We start from the raw sequence: 19,364 nt of genomic DNA, 5'->3' as shown, positions 1-19,364 counted from the left end.
AGGAGCTATTTAAAGATGTCCTGCTTCAAATCAGGTATCTCGTATAACAAAACCTTGCTGGCAACTTTCACTGTACATCTACGTTAATTGGTAGGCCAACATGTAGGCCAGGTTGACTCTTCTTAGAACAAACGTAAGAGAGATCTATCATTTCTTACAAATTTTTACGTCTAGCATTGGAAAAAAATCTCCTATGGTGACCAAGCAGCTCCTCAATTCCTAGAATAAGAGTGTTTGCAAAGAATTGATCTATACAGAGATTATTGCTTTTGAAAACCTTTGGTTCAAGAATAGAGATAAATGTACCCTTTGTGATTAACCCCAGCATCTTGGAAACCTTTCATACCTCATACAAGCTCTGCTTTTATACTCTCATCCAGCGTCTCTGGGGTTTAAAAAAAAGAAGTGGGGCTTCCCTGGTGGCGCAGTGGTTGAGAATCTGCCTGCCAATGCAGGGGACACGGGTTCGAGCCCTGGTCTGGGAAGATCCCACATGCCGCGGAGCAACTAAGCCTGTGAGCCACAACTACTGAGCCTGCGCATCTGGAGCCTGTGCTCCGCAACAAGTGAGGCCGCGATAATGACAGGCCCGCGCACCGCGATGAAGAGTGGCCGCCGCTTGCCGCAACTGGAGAAAGCCCTCGCACAGAAACGAAGACCCAACACAGCCATAAATAAATAAATAAATAAATAAAAATTAAAAAAAAAAAAAAAGCAACAGTCTTTAAAGATTATCTTTATATATAAAAAAAAAAGATAGAAGAAAAATACATCGTGTATTGTATGTATACTTCAGTGATGCATATAGTACATGAATGATGTATTTTTCTTCTTCCTATTTCTTTTCTTAAAGACTGAATGTTTTTTAATATTTCAAGAAATATTTGAATATGGCCTTATGGAAGGCTTCAAAAATCTCAGTTGAAAATATCTCTTCTCCAAAACCTCACTGAGGTTGCCTCCTATCTGAAATGGCCATATTTCTGTGTTGAATGTCAGGTGCACATCTTAGAATGGTTCACTGGCAGGTAGAAATGTGTGTAGATGCTGTATCTTCTCCCCTAAGTGGTTTCTGCCTCATTGTTCCCTCAGGTTATCCCTATAGCCAACCATGTTTTTCTCTCATTCTGATCCTTTTTTATTTCTTGTTAATTAAAAATTAGGAGATGTAAGGATCCCTAATTAGTGACAATGTGAGGATAAAGCTGTAGGCCAGCTATAGTTAAGAACTTTCTCATTCACCAGTGTGGTTCTTTTTTTGTTTGTTTGTTTTGGCTGTGTTGGATCTTTGTTGCTGCGCGCAGGCTTTCTCTAGTTGTGGCGAGTCAGGGCTACTCTTCGTTGTGGTGCACGGGCTTCTCGTTGCGGTGGCTCCTCTTGTTGCAGAGCACGGGCTCTAGGCGCGCGGGCTTCAGTAGTTGTGGCTCGCGGGCTCTAGAGCGCGGGCTCAGTAGTTGTGGCACACGGGCTTAGTTGCTCCGCGGCATGTGGGATCTTCTTGGACCAGTGATTGAACCCATGTCTCCCGCATTGGCAGGTGGATTCTTAACCACTGCACCACCAGGGAAGTCCCTCATTCATAAATGTTTATCTCTCACACTACACACACACTCACACACTTAGACACTTTCACATACTCACTCTCACAGTCGCACACTTACGCACTCTCACATACACACACGTGCACTCACTCGTGCACACAGTTTTAGAGCTGGAAGTGTCACTGGAGATTAATGAATTCAACCCCTCATCTATGAATAACTTTCCTCTTTAGATTTAAACTCTCTACAGTGTTCTCAATATTTAAAAATAAAATTAAACTTGGTGTATGTTAGTGAACTCTGTTCATGGGAAGAGTATGTACAGAATGAAGAAGGTCATGATTGGGTAGCCCAGGAAGCCACTTTTTTTTTTTAAATCTATGTGTTACGCTTTTTTTTTTAAACAACTTAAGGTATAATTGACATACAGTAAGCCACACATTTTTAAAGTGTATGGTTTGATACACTTTGACACATGTATATACTGTGAAGCCATCACCATTAATATAATAAACATATCCATTTCCACCCCCGCCAAAGTTTCTTGGTGTCCCTTGTAATCCTTCCCTGTGCTGGCAACCACTGATCTGTTTTCTGTCACTATAGATTAATTTACATTTTCTCACATTTTTATATAATGGAAAATACAGTATGTATTTCTTTTTTGGTCTGGTTTCTGACTTAGCATTATTAAGTTTTTGGCAACTACAGATAAAGCGACTATGAATATCTGTGTACAAGTGTTTGTGTGGACATATGCTTACATTCCCCTGTGTAATTACCTAGAAGTGGGACGCCTAGAATATATGGTAGGTGTACATTTAGCTTTTTAAGAAATTGCCAAACTGGTTTCCAAAGTGGTTGTAACATTTTCTGTTCCTTCCAGGCTCCACATTTTTGCCATCACTTGTTATGGTCAGTCTTTTTAATTTTAGCCATCTAACAGATGTATCAGTGGTAGCTCACTATGGTTTTAATTTGCATTTCCCTAGTGTTGAATGTCTCTACATGTGCTTATTTGCCCTCTGTATATCTTTGGTGAAGAGTTCACATCTTTTCCCTATGTTTTGAGTCATTGGTCTTTTTTTTTTTTTTTTTTATGAAATGTAAAGAATAGGTAAATATTTTTTCCTTTCTAGTTTTATGGAAATATAGTTGATATACAGCACTGTGTAAGTTTAAGATGTACAGCATAATGATTTGACTTACATACATCATGAAAAGATTACCACAGTAAGTTTAGTGGCCATCCATCATCCCATATAAATACAAAATAAAAGAAAAAGAGGGACTTCCCTGGTGGTCCAGTGGGTAAGACTCCACGTTCCCAATGCAGGGGGCCCAGGTTCGATCCGTGATCAGGGAACTAGATCCCACATGCATGCCACAACTAAGAAGCCCACATGCCGCAGTGAAGGTCCTGTGTGCCACAACTAAGACCCGGAGCAGCCAAAATAAATAAATAAATTTTTTTTAAGAAAAAGAACAAATTTTTTCCTTGTGATGAGAACTCTTAGGATTTACTCTCTTAATGACTTTCACCTATAACATCCAGGAGTGTTAATTATATTTATCATGTCATACATTACAACCCTAGTACTTATTTACCTTACAGCTGAAAAATATGGAATGCTTCAGGAATCTGTGTGTCATCCTTGTGCAGGGACCATGCTAATCTTCTCCATGTTGTTCCAAGTTTAGTGTTGCCAAAGTGAGCACTGTTTGTCTTCTTTTTATTGGGTTGTCAGAGTTGTTTATATGTTCTAGCTACAAGTCGTTTGTTGGGTACATGTTTTGCAAATATTTTCTCCCAGGTTATGACTTACCTCTTCATTTTCTTAACAATGTCATTGGAAGAGCAAAAGGTTTTCATTTTGAAGTTCAATTTATTAATTCTTTTTCTTTCATAGTTTGTATTTCGTGCTGTAATTGAGAAATTTTTGTGAAATCCAAGGTCACTAAGATTTTCTTCTATGTTTTCTTTTAGAAGTTTTATAATCTTAGCTCTTACATTTAGGTCTATGATTCATTTTAAGTTAGTTTTTATATATGGTATCCAGTAAGGGTTGAGGTTCAGTTTTTTTACATATGGCTATCCAATTGTTCCAGCACCATTTGTTGAAAAGATCATCCCTTGTCAAAAATCAGTTGACCATATATGTGTGGGTCTATTTTTGCACTCTCTTTTCTGTCTTTTGATCTATATATCTATCTTTACACCTATACCACAATGTCTTGATTATGATAACTTTACAGTAGTCCTGAAAGCCGGTGGTATAAGTCTTCCAACTTTGTCCTTCTTTTTCAAAGTTGTTTTGGCTATTCTATCTCCTTGGAAGCAAACTTTTTTAGTGCAGGCTGTAAACCAAAAACTTAAGAGAACAGTAAACTGAGTGCATTAACCAAGCACCTGGTAAACTTTCTCAGCCCTTAGCATGGTCCCTTTCCGTTAGCCAAAAGTTAAGAATTTTCTTTAGAATTTTCTAAAGTTATTTGGAGAGAAAAAATCTGTGATGTGTGTGTGTTAAAAAGAACTTAACTGGGTGCTGGGGGTTCAGATGAGGTCCATGAGGATGTTCCATGATACTTGGCTACATATTGATCTCAATATATTATCTTCACATGATCCATATCTTTATGTATAATAAATTGTGATGACGTCATAGGGAAGCGTTCATTCTGCTCCCTCTTTGTCTTACATTTAGAGTCAGTGGAGAACAAAAGTGAGCCGGGGAGTTCTGAGCAGACTAGGTTAGGATAAAACTTACATGAACTGAAATTCTAACCACTGAGCTGTTGCCACCTTCTCCCCTTCCCTCTGTCAGGTTTCCATTCTGTTTGGTACCCTTTGTTACCACCAGGCCTGGGCTGTAGCTCTTTCCTGGTTTGGTGCCCTGACTCTCACTTTGCCGGGCTTAAGATAACTAGGACTCATATTCGGGAGAGCACTGTCGTTCTGAATCTCTAAGCCCCAGACATAGTGGCCCATCAAAGAGTCTGCTTTTCCTGCCGTGTGGAAAATGCAGTGTTCAGCCTGGAGCGTGTGGAGCCTCTCACGGGCTCTGGGCTCCCAGACCCCCAGGTGGCACCTGGCAGTGCATGGCTCTGCATAGGACCTGCAGCTAAGCTTCCAGCCGCTGTCCCCTCCAGGAGGGCTGCACTGCCCCGTCAGGCCCAGCATTTCTGTATCCCTTATACGCGTATCGTGATCTTTAAAGCCCCCCTCAGGCAGGCCTTATTTTCCTTCCTTTGCAGGTGGAGAAGCTGAGTCTCAGGGAGTGAAATGCCTTTCCAAGCTAGTAAGTACAGGCATAGGCCTCCCTGCCTCCCAGAGCAGACGCCAGCCCGCATTCCCCAGCACCAGCACCCAGCACGGCCTCAGGACAGCCTTCCTCGGCAGCTTGATGGCACTATTATCACTGAGCTTTGGGACCAAAATGAAGACTCGCCAACACTGGAGTAGATGAGGGAAGGAGAGCAGATGGGGTTACATGTGGTCTATTTCTGGATTGTTGACAAACCCCTCTTGTCTGGCATCTGTGGGCAGCCTGGACTTTTAATAAAGATGGTCATGACCTGCTTACCTGTAAACTTTCCCGCTTTGGGATTAGAAGGGGCTTTGCTAAGGAGGAAGATGACAAAGGGCGTCTCCGGGCTCTATTTTAGAATGGTTTCCCCTGGCCCCCTGGCTTCTCAGAAGCTGGCAGCCACGTTCTCTCCGCCACATAACTCCCTCTGAGGATCCTCTCCGGTCTCCATGGTAACTGCATGTCGGGAGACAGCCTGCTCTGTTCTGTGGCTTTGTATTAAACACAATGATTTAAATTGGATGCTCGGCAGTGAAGATAATCATTCTGGATTAGAGAGACGCCTGGAGATCCTCATTTCATAATTTTAGATGTTGGCACAATTCTCAGGTTTAGCCCTGTAAGTCAAGCCCAAGCCACACCTACCCCTCTGTTTCTAAACTGCAGTTAGGTCCAATTTCACTTGGGCTTTTCTCCATCCTTTGACAGAGGAATCTTGGAGCCAGGGAGCCCCGCAGTCAGACCAGGGCTATCCTGAGCTCTAGAAGGGGCGGCATAATGTAAAGGAAACCTAGGGTGCTAGCGGCAGATAGACCCTCATTCAGTCTGGCTGCATGATTTCCTGAGCCCCATTTTTCTTATCTGTAAGACGAGAGGAGTAACCTCTATCCTACAGAATCATATATTTTTAAAATTTCTATTGTGATAAAATATATATAACATAAAATTTATCATTTTAATCATTTTTAAGTGTACAGTTCAGTGACATTAAGTACATTCACAATGTTGTCACCACAATAATCCATCTCCAGAACTTTTTCATCTTCCCCAACTGAAATTCTATACTCCGTAAATACTAACTTTCGCATCCTCCAATCCTCCCAGCCCCTGGCAACCACCATTACACTTTCCATCTCTATGAAGTTGACTATTCTAGATACCTCATAGAAGTGGAATCATACATTTGCTGTCCATCTGTGACTGGCTTATTTCACTGAGCATAATGTCCTCAAGTTTCAACCATGTTGGAGCATGTGTCATAATTTCTTTCCTTTTTTAAGGTTGGATAACATCCATTTTATGTATGTACCACATTATGTTTATTCATCTGTCGATAGACACTTGGTTGCTTCCACATTTTGGCTATTATGAGTAATGCTGCTATGCACATGGGTATACAAATATCTGTTTGAGTCCTTGCTGTAAATTACAGAGTCATTCTGAGGATCAAATAAGATAATAAATATTAATAATATTAAGAACATTGCACAAAGCAGGCTGTCAGTAAATGTTAATTTCTCTCCTGAACGTGAGTTCAGCCTAGGTGCTAACTGCCACAGTGGTCCGATGGCTTCCGCGGGAGTGGTGTCACTTTTTGCTAGCTTCTGCGTCCCTGGGGCATGCTAGTCTGTTGGGTCTGGGAATTAACACAATTCATTCCCAGATTTAAAGGAAATGTCTTAACCACAGAAATGTGCATCGTCTCATGATAAAAACCATGAATGCTTTTACATTTCTCCCACCATTTGATATTCATGTATTCCTAGTTCCAAAATGAGAAAATGTTAGGGCTGATGTATATACTTCCTTATCTGTTGTCTATTTTAAGTATACCAGGTGGGAGACCCTGAATCTGCAGTGGGATTGCCCCAGGCTGTGAGGCTCTGTGCTTAGTTACGATTTGTTGGTATCAAATCTATTCTCAGTGTTACGGAGGAGTATGAGATTTGGAATAAAAATACCTGGATCCCAGTCTTGGCTTATGTCTCAGAAACTGAGATGGTGAAAACATCTGTCCAACACAGTGGTCATGAAGATTCGGTGAGGGCAGCACTCTACTGTGCAGGTGACCCTCTCCTGGAGCACTTCGTGGGGACCAGGTCCCTGTGTTGGTCTGCATCCCTTCAGGAGATTTTCTCTGGGTCTAGTTTCATCCCAAAGTTTCTATAGTTGGGGTTACTCCCCTGCTGCCCTGGGCCCCTCCAGGGTTGAGAATCCAGAGCCGAGGAGCCATCTTTCCCTGCGGGGTCCTTTGAAATTAGCTTTCCCAGGCTCAGCCGGCACTTCTGCCACAAGGCCACTGCACAAGCAGCCCTGGAGAGAGCCAGCACCTCTTTGTCTTCAGGAATTTGCAACAGAAAGGAAGGGGGAGCAAGAGCTGTTGCCCAGCCTGGTCTGACCTGTGCCTGACCCAGCTGCTCCCCACAGCTTAGCAGTCAGGCCTGTTCTTTATGGATGGGGCTGAAGGGAGGAGGGCAGATGGGGATTTCACACTGAATCCCTCCCTTTCTCTCACTCTCAGCAGCGCTTGCAGCTGGTTGTGTCCTGTGTGCCCAGGGTCTACCTGTTGAGCCGGAGCCAGGCAGGCTTAAATCAGGGCTTCCCAGGCAGATGTGTTCACTGCCCCTGAGACCTGAAGGCTACCCTGGTGTGCTCACGTCTGGGAAGGGGAGCTTGGGTTTCCCTCGAAGGCATCTTAACTTCTAGGGCAGCTCACCTCTTCTTGAAGCCAGTGAGCCAGGGAGATTCTTGCGTTGGTGACAGGGTTTTCTTGGCTTCCATAACCCCGTGCCAGCCTGCTCTTCCTCCTGCCTCTTGGCTCTCCTTCCCAGTCTCCTTCCATGGTCTTGTCTTCGTCTTACTCCTCTCCTCTGTGGTTGCTTCTCAGGATCCTATCCCAGATTGCCTTCTCCCCCTCCCCACCTTCTCTCCCCAGGTGATCTGTTACTGATGACTCCCAGGTTTACAGCTACAGCCTAGACACCTCCATGCACCTGCCCCAAACTCAACACATCCACCACAACCCCACTCCTCTCCCGGGGACCCCTCCTTCCAGGAATGGCACCCCCATCCTCCCAAGCCAGAGCTTACTTGCTCAAGACCACAGGACTCCTCAGCGATAAAGTCAGACCTCGGACCCAGGTGTGCCAGACTCCAGAGTTCAGGCCTCTCCTACCAGAGCACCCTGCCTTCACGTACCATCGGAGAATCGAACTGTATTTCTTTTTTTTGTTTTTTTTTTAAATTTTATTTATTTATTTATTTATGGCTGTGTTGGGTCTTCGTTTCTGTGCGAGGGCTTTCTCCAGTTGTGGCAAGTGGGGGCCACTCTTCATCGCAGTGTGCGGGCCTCTCACTGTCGCGGGCTCTCTTGTTGCGGAGCACAGGCTCCAGACGCGCAGGCTCAGTAATTGTGGCTCACGGGCCCAGATGCTCCGCGGCATGTGGGATCTTCCGGGACCAGGGCTTGAACCCGTGTCCCCTGCATTGGCAGGTGGATTCTTAACCACTGCGCCACCAGGGAAGCCCCCTCGAACTGTATTTCTAACAAACATAAAAATTCAGATGTCACTCTAAGCCCCAACCAAACTCTGCTCTGGGACCCCTCCCCATTTTTGGCTGTGCTGGACCTCCACCTGGATGCCTTTGTCAGTCCGTCCCTGGACTCCCCGCTCCCTCAGCAATCCCAGCCTGCTTTCTCTGTCCCAGCTCCTGGCTTCATGGAACTGACCCCTTAAAATATGGCAAGTTTACTTCAGCCCTCCTTCGTTGATTCTGTAGTGCATTTCCCATACAGTTTTCTTAAACCTCGTCTTGGCTCAGACTGACACTCCTAATTTTCCCAAAACCTTTCCTCTGTTTTGCTAAGAAGTCTGGGACCAAGGGCCTGGGCACCCTCAGCTCTCCTCCGTGTCACCTCAGGTCATCTCCTCCTCTATCCACCCCTCTCCTAAATGGATGGGAAGAGATGTCCTTCCCGGCCTAATAGATATGAATATCAACCCTCGGTTTCCTCATCTGAATAATGGGAATAATAATACATATTTCACAGGACTGTTGTGAGAATTAAATAGCCACAGAGTATGTGCTCAATGGATGTTGGTTATAATTAGCAATTTTCATCTGCTCCATTGTCCCTCCATCAGCTCTGCCTTAAGATTTCTAAAGACTCCCTTCCCTCCTAAATTTGGTTGTTCCTCTCCTGATACTATTTTTTCAGCCACACAAGCATAAAACCTCCCCTGTTATTTACATCCCCTCCTCTTCTGTCATCGAACCTGGCTGCTACTTCTTCCCTGAAACAGGTTTCACATATGTCATTCATCCCAGTCCCCAGGTTGAGGTCCATCATCTCAGCACTGCAGTCGAGTTTGCACTGAGCAGTCAGGGCCATGTTCTGGAGTCTGATTTTCATGTTCTTGCTCCACCCAGAAGCCTGCTGTGACTACAGACATGTCCAGGGATGGGGGTGACCAGAGTCCTCTCTGTAAATGTGCTCCTAAACCCCACACTCCTGAAGCCCCCTCATCACCACCACCTCCACACACACAAGTTGCTAAACTTTGCTGATTGATGGAATCCAAGCTCATCAAGGTCCACACAGTTTGCCTCAGCCAAGACCAAAAAGATCTATTCTCTGTCCTCTGGCTGTGTCTCCGGCTCTGCCCACATCATTTCCTACCCCAGAGTGTCTCATCCTGTCCCCTTCCAGCTCTCAGCCTGCCCATCCTACTGTGTCCTTCCCCTCCTCTGGTCTGTTGAACTTGATGTTGCCGTCACCATTGAGGAATGTTATCTTGTGCTGCTTTGTACTCTCATTATTTTGAAGTCATTTCTATTAGAAATGAACTTTTTTCTTGTCCTGTTTGCTAACTGGACTCTAAGTACCTTCTTCTGGAGCATCTGATACACATAACACGGTGTGCACATTCATGCTACCTACAAATTATGCTTATTGTTTATTAACTGTAATAGCTATAATAGTAGTATAAATCACTAGTATTTATTGGGCTCCTACTATGTGCAGGTGCTGTCCCAAGTGCTCTACGTGCATTATCTCATTTAATCCTCATGGTAACCCCACAAGGGGTGTATTATTACTCCATTTTACAAATGGGGAAAATGAAGCTCAAAGAGATTAAATAACTTGCCCAAAGTCTTATAACCATAAGTGATGGAGCTAGGATTTAAACCTAGATCTGCCTGCCTTAAAGTCTGGTTCTTGTCACTCTACTACTTTGCCTCTAAATATAACATTAATGTGTTTTAAAAATGGCAAGCAGGGGACTTCCCTGGTGGTGCAGTGGTTAAGAATCCACCTGCCAATGCAGGGGACACGGGTTCGAGCCCTGGTCCGGGAAGATCCCACATGCCGCGGAGCAACTAAGCCCGTGTGCCACAACTACTGAGCCTGCTCTCTAGAGCCCGTGAGCCACAACTACTGAAGCCCACGTGCCTAAAGCCCATGCTGTGCAACAAGAGAAGCCACCGCAATGGGAAGCCCGCTCGCCGCAACTAGAGAAAGCCCGCGCACAGCAATGAAGACCCAACACAGCCAAAAATAAATAAAATAAATAATTTTTTTAAAAAATGGTAAGCAGGTTAAGTGTGGGAAAATGTCCTTTTCCCAAGGTATATTGCAGATTGAATGTTGCCTGTCTCCTGTGCTGAAAATTCAAAGAATGAAGGGTGAGTTTTAGATATGGTAATGCTTACAGTGAGAGCACTGCAAGGTCAGAAGTGGGACCATGCCCTAGATGAAGTAATAGAGGCTGGGACCCAGAAAGTAGGAGTGAAAAGTAAAAGGAAATTGAGAAGTGCAGTTAATTATAAATGTGCAATTTAGAGAAAACCAGTCAGCTGAAGAATGAGCTCAACGGGTCAAGAAAAGGCTTGGGAGCTGTATGTAGCCAGAGGGACAGTGGGTGGTCCCAAGGAACAATCATGTATCACTTGGTGTCCTGGAGAAAAGCTGGTTGCAGGGAGGGTTTGTGTTGTTTTGTTTGTTTTTCAGAGAAAAGGGACATTTGATAAAAGGTGTTGGGGAGACTGTAAAAGAGGTTGGAGCAGTGGTCAGCATTCAAGCGGCCTTGAAGGGAATTACCGGAGAGAGGGTCAGGGTCCTGAGCCCCCAGTGTGAGCTGGATGAATTGGCAGTGAAGCCAGCGTAAACCTGTTAAGAGCGTGACCTCCCTAGATCAGGTCAATGTAGCTGATAAAAATGTGGGACTCCTTGTTTAAAAACTATTAAGAATTTCAAGGTGACAGCAGAGATTAAACCAGGACAGAGCCAGTCTGAACACAGGGCACTGTGGGACTGCACAAGCCACATACCCATGGAGCTGGCATTGGCTGGTGGGCGTATGTTTCAGGATGAGAAAGGTGTTTACTGAGTGCCAGGCATGGTTCTAGGTACCATACATACATCATCTCACTTGACGAAATGCTCAGGCCCTTCTTTGGGGAGTCTCTCACATCCCAAGGAGTGGTGCTGCTTAAGAGCTGGCTTTCCTGAGGGCCAGGGAGCAGCCAACAAGATCCCTGAAGGGCAAGGAAGTTATTCAGAGCAAGAGAGAAACCACTGATCTGGTTATTTTTTTTTTTTTTTCTCTTGTACTTCGAGTGAGTATGAGTAAAAGATGGAAGATAAATTCAATGTGAAAAGAAAAGGAAGTGGTTCAGCAATTCCAAGAGAAGCAGATCCATCTGAACAAGTGATGGCTTTCTCAACTGCATTAAGAAATGTCGAAACGTTTGCATTGGACTTAGTTTACAAAGCACATCCAAATACTTCTTATTTGATTCTCAGTGTAGGATTGTTCCCTCTGTGAAGATTGAGTTGCCCTTAATCTATACATCTAGATACTAGCAAACCCTGCTATTATGATTCCAATCACCTCCCCCCAGACACACCCATTTTCTGAGCACTAGTGTGAAAATATGCTCACAGGAAGTCCCTCCCCCAGCCCTAATGAAAAACCCCACAGATAAGCTCTGGCCCAAGTTCCTTCTCAACAACAGGGTACAAAGTTTGTGCCTTGACCTATTGGTTCTTGGCCTTGGAGCCAGAGAACCAAGCCTTTCCCTTTTGGGGGCAGGGTGGAGGGGTAGAGAAAAAACCATTGCTACTGGGAACTCAGCAAAACGTGATTAGAGCTGCAGCAACGTAGAAGATGGTAGAGAATGACTCTCCAAAGATCTTTGTCCTGACAAAACCAGGAAGGGCCAATGCACTGTTCTTTCCAACGCTGTGATGTCAGCAAATCAATTATATCTGAAATTTCTTTCCAACTTGCTGAGCAGGTCCCTGGTCAATACGGAGACCCCCATGTGCCCACAGTGGTCTGATAACTTCTGAAGCATAAAGATGACATTTATAATAACAGGTTTAGGTTGAGTTCAGTACAAGTTCCTGCCAAGCGTATGCCTGGAAACTGTGACATAAAATGGATTACCATTAAGAATATTGGTTTTAAATGTAAAATAGAGAACTAGTGGGAAGCATCTGCATAGCATAGGGAGATCAGCTCGGTGCTTTGTGTCCCCCTAGAGGGGTGAGATAGGGTGGGAGGGAGACGCAAAAGGGAAGGGATATGAGGATATATGTATACATATAGCTGATTCACTGTGTTATACAGCAGAAACTAACATACCACTGTAAAGCGATTATACTCCAATAAAGATGTTAAAAAAAAAAAAAGAATACTGGTTTTTCTTAGGGAACAAGTGGATGTGACATGACTGGGCATCAAATAAACCCAGATTTACCCAGCGGTATGTCATCAATATCAAAAACAAAATAATGGTAACCCTTTGAAATAGTAAAATTATGTTTCATATCCTGCCAAGTGTGTGTGATGGTGCTGCGTCTGTTGGTTAAACAAATGGTCCTAAAGTCCGTATTAACTTAACAGTGAGAGATGTGAAGTCTCACATTCACAATAGAAACGAATGCCACATACACAGCGGGGAATGCTTGGCTGGATAGTAGTTTATGTCAAAAAAAATAAGGGCCTGGGTTGATAAATGGCCAGTTCTGGTCAACCACCAGGCTCCAGTAGGCCCTAGAGTGTTAGCTGTTCCATGGTCGTGTCTGGCATAATTGGAGAAGCGCGTGTGTCAGGAAGCAGCAATTCTACTTCCGGGCACCATATACCCTGAATGCAGGGACCACTCTGGTGTGCATGAGAATGTTCAAGCATCAGGTATAGCAGTCAGTGTCCGTGAACTCGGAAATGACTACATACCTGGAGGAATGTTCATACAGTGAATTAACTTAGATGAATGAAATATCTCTCCATAAATGAATCTTAATTCTGTCAAGTGAAAAAAGCAAGTTGCAAAAGGACATGGACAGTATAATACCACTTGTGTACATTTTTCAGATTTGCAAAACAAATATAGTAAAAGCATAAAAACATGGATGGGAAAAATTTTATATCAACCTCAGGGTTAAGGGATGGGAATAGGATGGAGAGCTCCAGTTGTATTGGAAATATTTTCTTTCATTTTTTTAATTAAAAAACGTGTAAGGTAAATACAGTAAAAAGCTAACATCTGTTAAATTTGAGTAGTGGGTTCATGGGTATGTGTTGTTTTATGTTCTGTACTTTTACTGTGTGGTTGAAATGTTTCATAACTTTAAAAGAAAGTATTTTAAATACATAAACATGGATAACTAAATTTTAGTTTCCTCCAAATTAATTTTTTTATATATACAATATTATGAAAGTAATATATTCTATGAAGTAAATTTCAGAAAATTAGAAAAAATAAATTACTCAGAATCTCGTCATCCAAAAACCGTCATTGTTAATGTTTTGGTATATTTCCTTCTATTTTTTTTTCTTTGTGTGGGTGTGTGTGTGTGTGTTTAAACATACTTCTAAGTATCTTGGGTACCTTATTGAATTCTGTCTTTTTCTCTCGTTATAGCATCACCCTTGTTCCATGTGAAGACTTAGCCTCCATGAACATCATTTCTATTGATTTCTAAAGACCTTTCACAGCTTACTTTTCTTGCATAAAGACAGTTATGAACATTGAGCAGTCACACAGTCACCTTTCCTTTTGATTATCGTAAATATAATCCTTTTGAAAGCCTCCGGAACAGGATTGGGTCACGCTCTGCTGTTGATTTCTACAAGGCCGTTTTGTGTGGGATGACAGTAAAAAGGTCTGTCACATCTGTGATATCACATTCCTGCAAAGACTGAGCTTGTCGGCATTCATCCCGTGGGTGGGAACTGTGCATATTTTAGAAGCCAGCTCTGTGTGCATCTTGCCTGGGAGGAAACCAGCGCTAGTGCATCCAGCATCTGGTGTGGGATCCCGAACCCGCAGCTGGGAAAGTGTTTACTGATCCCATTAAACTTTTGCTTTGAGGCCTGGGGTAACAGCAGTAATGATTATTCCAGATATTTATATGCCCCTTCCCAGCTTATAGAGGTTCTCACATCCACTGCCACCTGAGCTGCTGTGGGCCCCCAGCGGTGAGGCACAGAGCAGAGCAGGCACACAGGATTACAACCAGCAATTGGGAAAGTCAGGACCACTGCCGGATGCTTCTGACTCCTTCCAGAACGCTTTTCAGTTACTATCCTTGGACCCAGGCAAGAGGAGTCTCTGCCATGGGCTCTGGACTACAGGCAACTCCCCCACATCTGCCCAGAGCCCACTGTCCCAATCCTGGACCACACTCTGGGGCCCTGGAATCCCCTAACAAAGGGCCTGAGCACTGCCAGGGCCTACGTTAGCCTGCATCTGTCCTTCTGGGGGCCAGACCACCACTCTGTGCACGCCTAGCCCCAGGGTGGCATCTTGCAGGAGTGAGCAGAGCTTAGATCCGTGGGCTGCAGGACACATAACCGGAGTTGGAGAGTATGGGCTAGAGGCAGACACAGAGTCTGAAGGCCAACATCCCCTAGAGTATAGCTCAGAACTGCAAGCATTCTGAGAATTCTGAACTCAAGCCTGGCCTTCTGAGTCATTATGAACATATATCTGTTAGAGTAGGAGCACAGAATATACTCTGTGTAACAGTTTGTTAGCTTGATCTGTAACTTATAACTAGAGACTCAGCAGGTAGACCTCCTTTTCTACTCTCAGAAGCCCACAGATGCTAAGAACGGTCTTGGCTGTCTTATTCCACTGTGCTGTCTCCATGTCCCCTTTTTTTTCTATGCAAGTCTACAGACAGACGAGGGTGCAAAGGAAAACAATCTAGAACCACAGAAGAAGTAAAACAACTTGGTGTGTAACATCCCAATATACCAGACACCCCCGTGTCCACACATAAAAGCAAGAAATGCATTTCAGGACAAAATAGAGTACAACCACCTGCTACGAGGGTGAATCATTCTGGCACAATCCAGCAAAATCAGAAATAGAAGCCAGCTAGTAAAGCTACAATCTGCTGCTCTTCCCCTTCTCTCCATCTCCCACATCACGATTCCTGCGTGTGAGCCGCAGAACTAGCACCCTCTGCTGGTTGCTTTAAGCTATGCAAGAAGTCAGGCCCCTGGGTTTCCCAGGACAACAAGGGGACTAGTCTCACCCGCCCAGCCAGGGTCAGCATGGAAAATCAGTGTTGCAAGAGCTTTCATTGTAATTGTTGCTTGGCCACTAAACTAATTATTTTTTCAGTCCCTTATTCTCCAGCAATATTTCTGATTCGTGATCAATGATTTAACTGGATAGAGAAGCATGAAATCATCAAGACAGTTTCGTTGTGCTGTTTTCCTCCCATACAGAAAACAGAGATAAACAACTAAACTCTGAATAATTAAACACACATATTAGGACAAAACTTTACAAAGTGATGATTCTCTTGACTTTCACAGCTCTCCAGCAAGGAAGCCGGTCCCATGGTATAGGTAAAGACTCTGTAACAGAATATTTAAAAAATAAATAAATGAAAAATGTTAAAAGCAAAAAGAAAAAAAGAGAAAAAACATACTTGACCTCTTGCATCACAGAGGTCAAGTAACCAGGCTGAGGTTATCCAGCTGGGAGGTGGCATAGCAGGGACTTAAACTTGGAGCTGATTCCAGTCACAGAAAGGATCCAAATAAAAGAGTAGGTTTTGTCCAAATTTTAATTCATCAGGTAAAGAGAGTCACCTATATTAAAGCCCTCATAAAGTTTCACATATTATGGGGCCTGTCTCAATTTTTATCTTAATAAAGTCTTTTTGGAGAACAACCCATTAGCCTGGAATAGCCTTTGGTCAGTGTTAGTTTAGGAAGCTCATGGAGGTCACCTGACCAAACTGGTTTTTAAAAAAGTACGTGGGGGCAGACCTTTAATACAGATTGAGTAATTATTCCTGGGCGCATTGTTTGTGATTGCAAATGAGACCTTTAAAAGATTTCTTTTTAAGTGGTATCTCTTGGAGATTGTGGATAGGATCATTTTTTCACTGATAGGTCGTACGGGGACCTAAAATGCTCTATCTCAAACAAGACAGATGGAAATGAAGTTAATGTTCTTGGAAAAACTGAAGACAAAGACCCTGATGTGAAGATGCCTATAAAAACTTTGAATAGAATTGTTTCATGAAATGTGAGCAAATAAAACAAAACAATAGAGTCAAGTTGACATTTTATTCATTATGGTTTACATATATATGTGTAACTAAAATAATATTATAAACAGACTTATATTACATTGTGGTAGACATTTGATTACATCATCTATATATTCAAGTTGGTCAGAAATTGTCTGGGGGGAATCTTCTCATTTGGAAATATAGGCACTAGTAACACACTAAGTGGTTTTTCCCAAGCACCGAGCTGCAACCCAAGATGAGGAAGAAGCAGGTTTGTGTGCTGGATTCACAGTAATGATGAAGATTACACACTGGCTCCTGTGTTGACGGCTCCTTACAGCTTCCCAAACATTGCTGCACTTGGGCCTCCCAGCCTCTTGTGCAGGAGGGTCTGTGGTTGTCCTGAATGTCCACCTGAGGACACAGTGTCCCCACGTCAGCAACTTGGGTGCGGGTAGAGATGTGACGAGATTGCTTTTCCCGTCTCCCTCAGGCAGCACTAGTTGGAGGTACCACCATGATCATCGGCCATGTCCTGCCTGACAAGGAGACCTCCCTTGTGGATGCCTACGAGAAGTGCCGGGGTCTGGCTGACCCCAAGGTCTGCTGTGACTACGCCCTCCATGTGGGGATCCCCTGGTGGGCACCCAAGGTAACAGCGCTGGGTGGAACCCCAAAAGAAGAACCAGTGCTCTTTTTGGCAGAGGGGCCATTTGGTGGGAGCCAGCTGGGGGGGCTGATGCTGTCCTGCGGTGTGGAACACCCCTCCCACCACCATCCTAACTCCTCCAAATGCCAAAAGAAAAAACACTTACGATTCTATAAAGGGGGAGGCCTGTTTTGCTTAATTTAAAGAGCCAGTTTTCCAGCGCTCTGACCACAGGGCGCTCAGCATGTCCTGACGCTCTACATAAGGTGCCACTTATGTAGCAACCCCTAAGGGGTTGCTGCTCAGTAAGGGTCAGCCCTGAGGGTCACGTCATTTTGTGCTTGGAGTGACGGCACTGAGGTCTCAGAACGGAGGGTCCCGTCCTGGCTCAGGGCTGCCTGGTGAGAATGGATTGGGGTGCTTCTTTCCTGCTGGGCCCCAGCTCCTGCTCTGAGCACCCTGAGTTTGCTTCTGGTGTGTGGCTCCCACTGGGCCCTTTCTCAGTTCAGCCTCTGTGCCCCTGGCTTCCCTGGCCTCCCATTGCCCAGGCCCCAGGGCCAGAGTCCAGTCCCTGCTCCCCGGATTCCCTCTTCCTTGTTCTTCCCGAATACAGATATACAGGCATTTAGATTTTGCTTCACTTCTGGAGTTTTACTGCTTATTACCCCAGCGAAGCAACCTGGATATTCATTCTTTCATCAAGTGCTCATTAGTCACCATGTGCCAGTACTTGAGTGGGTGCCTTGGAATCTTAAAAATAAATAAGCATTAAGAAATTTTACAAAGTTCTCCAGCTGTGGATCCTGATCTAAAGGGCCTGAGTCCCTTCTGAGACAGCGACTAAAAGCCTGGCTGTACTTCTGCCCTCAGGTACAAGCCTTGAGCGTGGGGCTTACACAGTCTCTTCCATTATATCCAAACTGGTGCTTATGAAAGGCCTTGGAACCCCCCAACCTCACACATGAAGATCCCCCTCCTGGTACCGGGTAAAAGGTGCAGACCACACTGAATGTTAGCCATCCCTTATCTCAGATGGAAGTTTTGTCCACTTCGGACACCCTCCTGGATGGGCGACCCCTATCCTGGGCCTCTCTCCCTTCCCTCCTCCAGTGGCCTGGAATTGAGAGGGTCCGCTCAGATTCCCAGCAACATTGAGGCCAAGTCAGCTATCCCTAAGTCCCCAAAGGTTGTGGGGATTTTCATGCATCTAGAAATTTTAATTCTTTTTTATAGTAACCAAAATTTTTTTTCTAATTACAGATTTTAAAAATAGAAAAGAAAGGAAGCACATAATTCAGTCACCCCAACACAATCACTATTGCTATTTTAGCTTATTTCCTTCTGGTCTTTTTTCATACCTGCTTTTTACACAGTAACTCTTTCACTTAAGTGTGAGCATTTTCCATCTGGCTTCATGGCCTTCATGACCATCAATGCCATGGCCACCTAATGTTCTGTCAAGTAGATGAATCACAATTTGTTTTCCTATTGTTGGACCAATGTTTCTTCCGTTTTTTTCCTAGTATAAATAATGTTGGGATGAATCTCCTTATTCATATAACTTTGCTTCATGTTTGGCTTTGTCCCTAAGTTAGATTTTCCCCAGGTCTCTGGATTTTTAGCATTAGTATGCCTTCTCTGTAACACCCCTTCTGTTATGGGGGGCGGAGGGAACTGGCCACAGGTGTAAAAGTCATTAGTGCATTTACCAATAAGGCTAATTTGGAGGCAGAAACACAGGACAAGCTTATGTGATAGGAGAAACATGCCCAGATCTAGTTTCTATATTTGTGTCACGCTGGACAATTTTCAAAACACTTCCGCATCCATTTGCTCACGTGACCTCACAGCAGCCTGTGGAGTGGGAGGAGAGTGAGATACTGCAAGGTTGCGGGTGGTCATGTGGCGACAGAGCCACCTCTCCTCCGCGCTGGGCCAGCGTCTGCCAGTCAGCCTCTTGGCTCTCTGTACTCACGTGGCATTGCCTTTGCATTCTGCTCTCCAGGTGAAAGCAGAAATGGAGACCCTGGTGAGGGAGAAGGGTGTCAACTCGTTCCAGATGTTCATGACCTACAAGGACTTGTATATGCTTCGGGACAGCGAACTGTACCAAGTGTTTCACGCTTGCAAGGATATTGGGGCGATCGCCCGGGTCCATGCTGAAAATGGGGAGCTCGTGGCCGAGGCAAGGCAGTAGAGAATATTGGGGGAAGTTGGGGGAGCACCAATAGAGACAGTTCTCGGGGGGATTCCTGACCACCCATGACCCTCCCTACAGGGTTCAGATAAAACAAATTATAAAAGAAAGTGTGAGATGT

General features: G+C 44.3%; 1 protein-coding gene across 2 annotated transcripts in view; it reads left to right on the top strand.

Moving 5' to 3' along the window:
• The window catches only part of DPYSL5 (dihydropyrimidinase like 5), an 89,384-nt gene that overhangs the window by 47,254 nt on the left and 22,766 nt on the right, over positions 1 to 19,364 (top strand). For both annotated transcript variants that reach the window (XM_082357277.1, XM_082357276.1), the window contains exons 3-4: positions 16,891 to 17,049; positions 19,052 to 19,231. In XM_082357277.1, the coding sequence (XP_082213403.1) occupies positions 16,891 to 17,049; positions 19,052 to 19,231 (339 nt within the window). The remainder of the gene's footprint in view (positions 1 to 16,890; positions 17,050 to 19,051; positions 19,232 to 19,364) is intronic.

This window comes from Balaenoptera borealis (assembly GCF_965194805.1).
Source record: "Balaenoptera borealis genome assembly, chromosome: 15".
NCBI classification, from domain to species: domain Eukaryota; kingdom Metazoa; phylum Chordata; class Mammalia; order Artiodactyla; family Balaenopteridae; genus Balaenoptera; species Balaenoptera borealis.
This window is presented reverse-complemented; position numbering and strand designations above follow the sequence as displayed.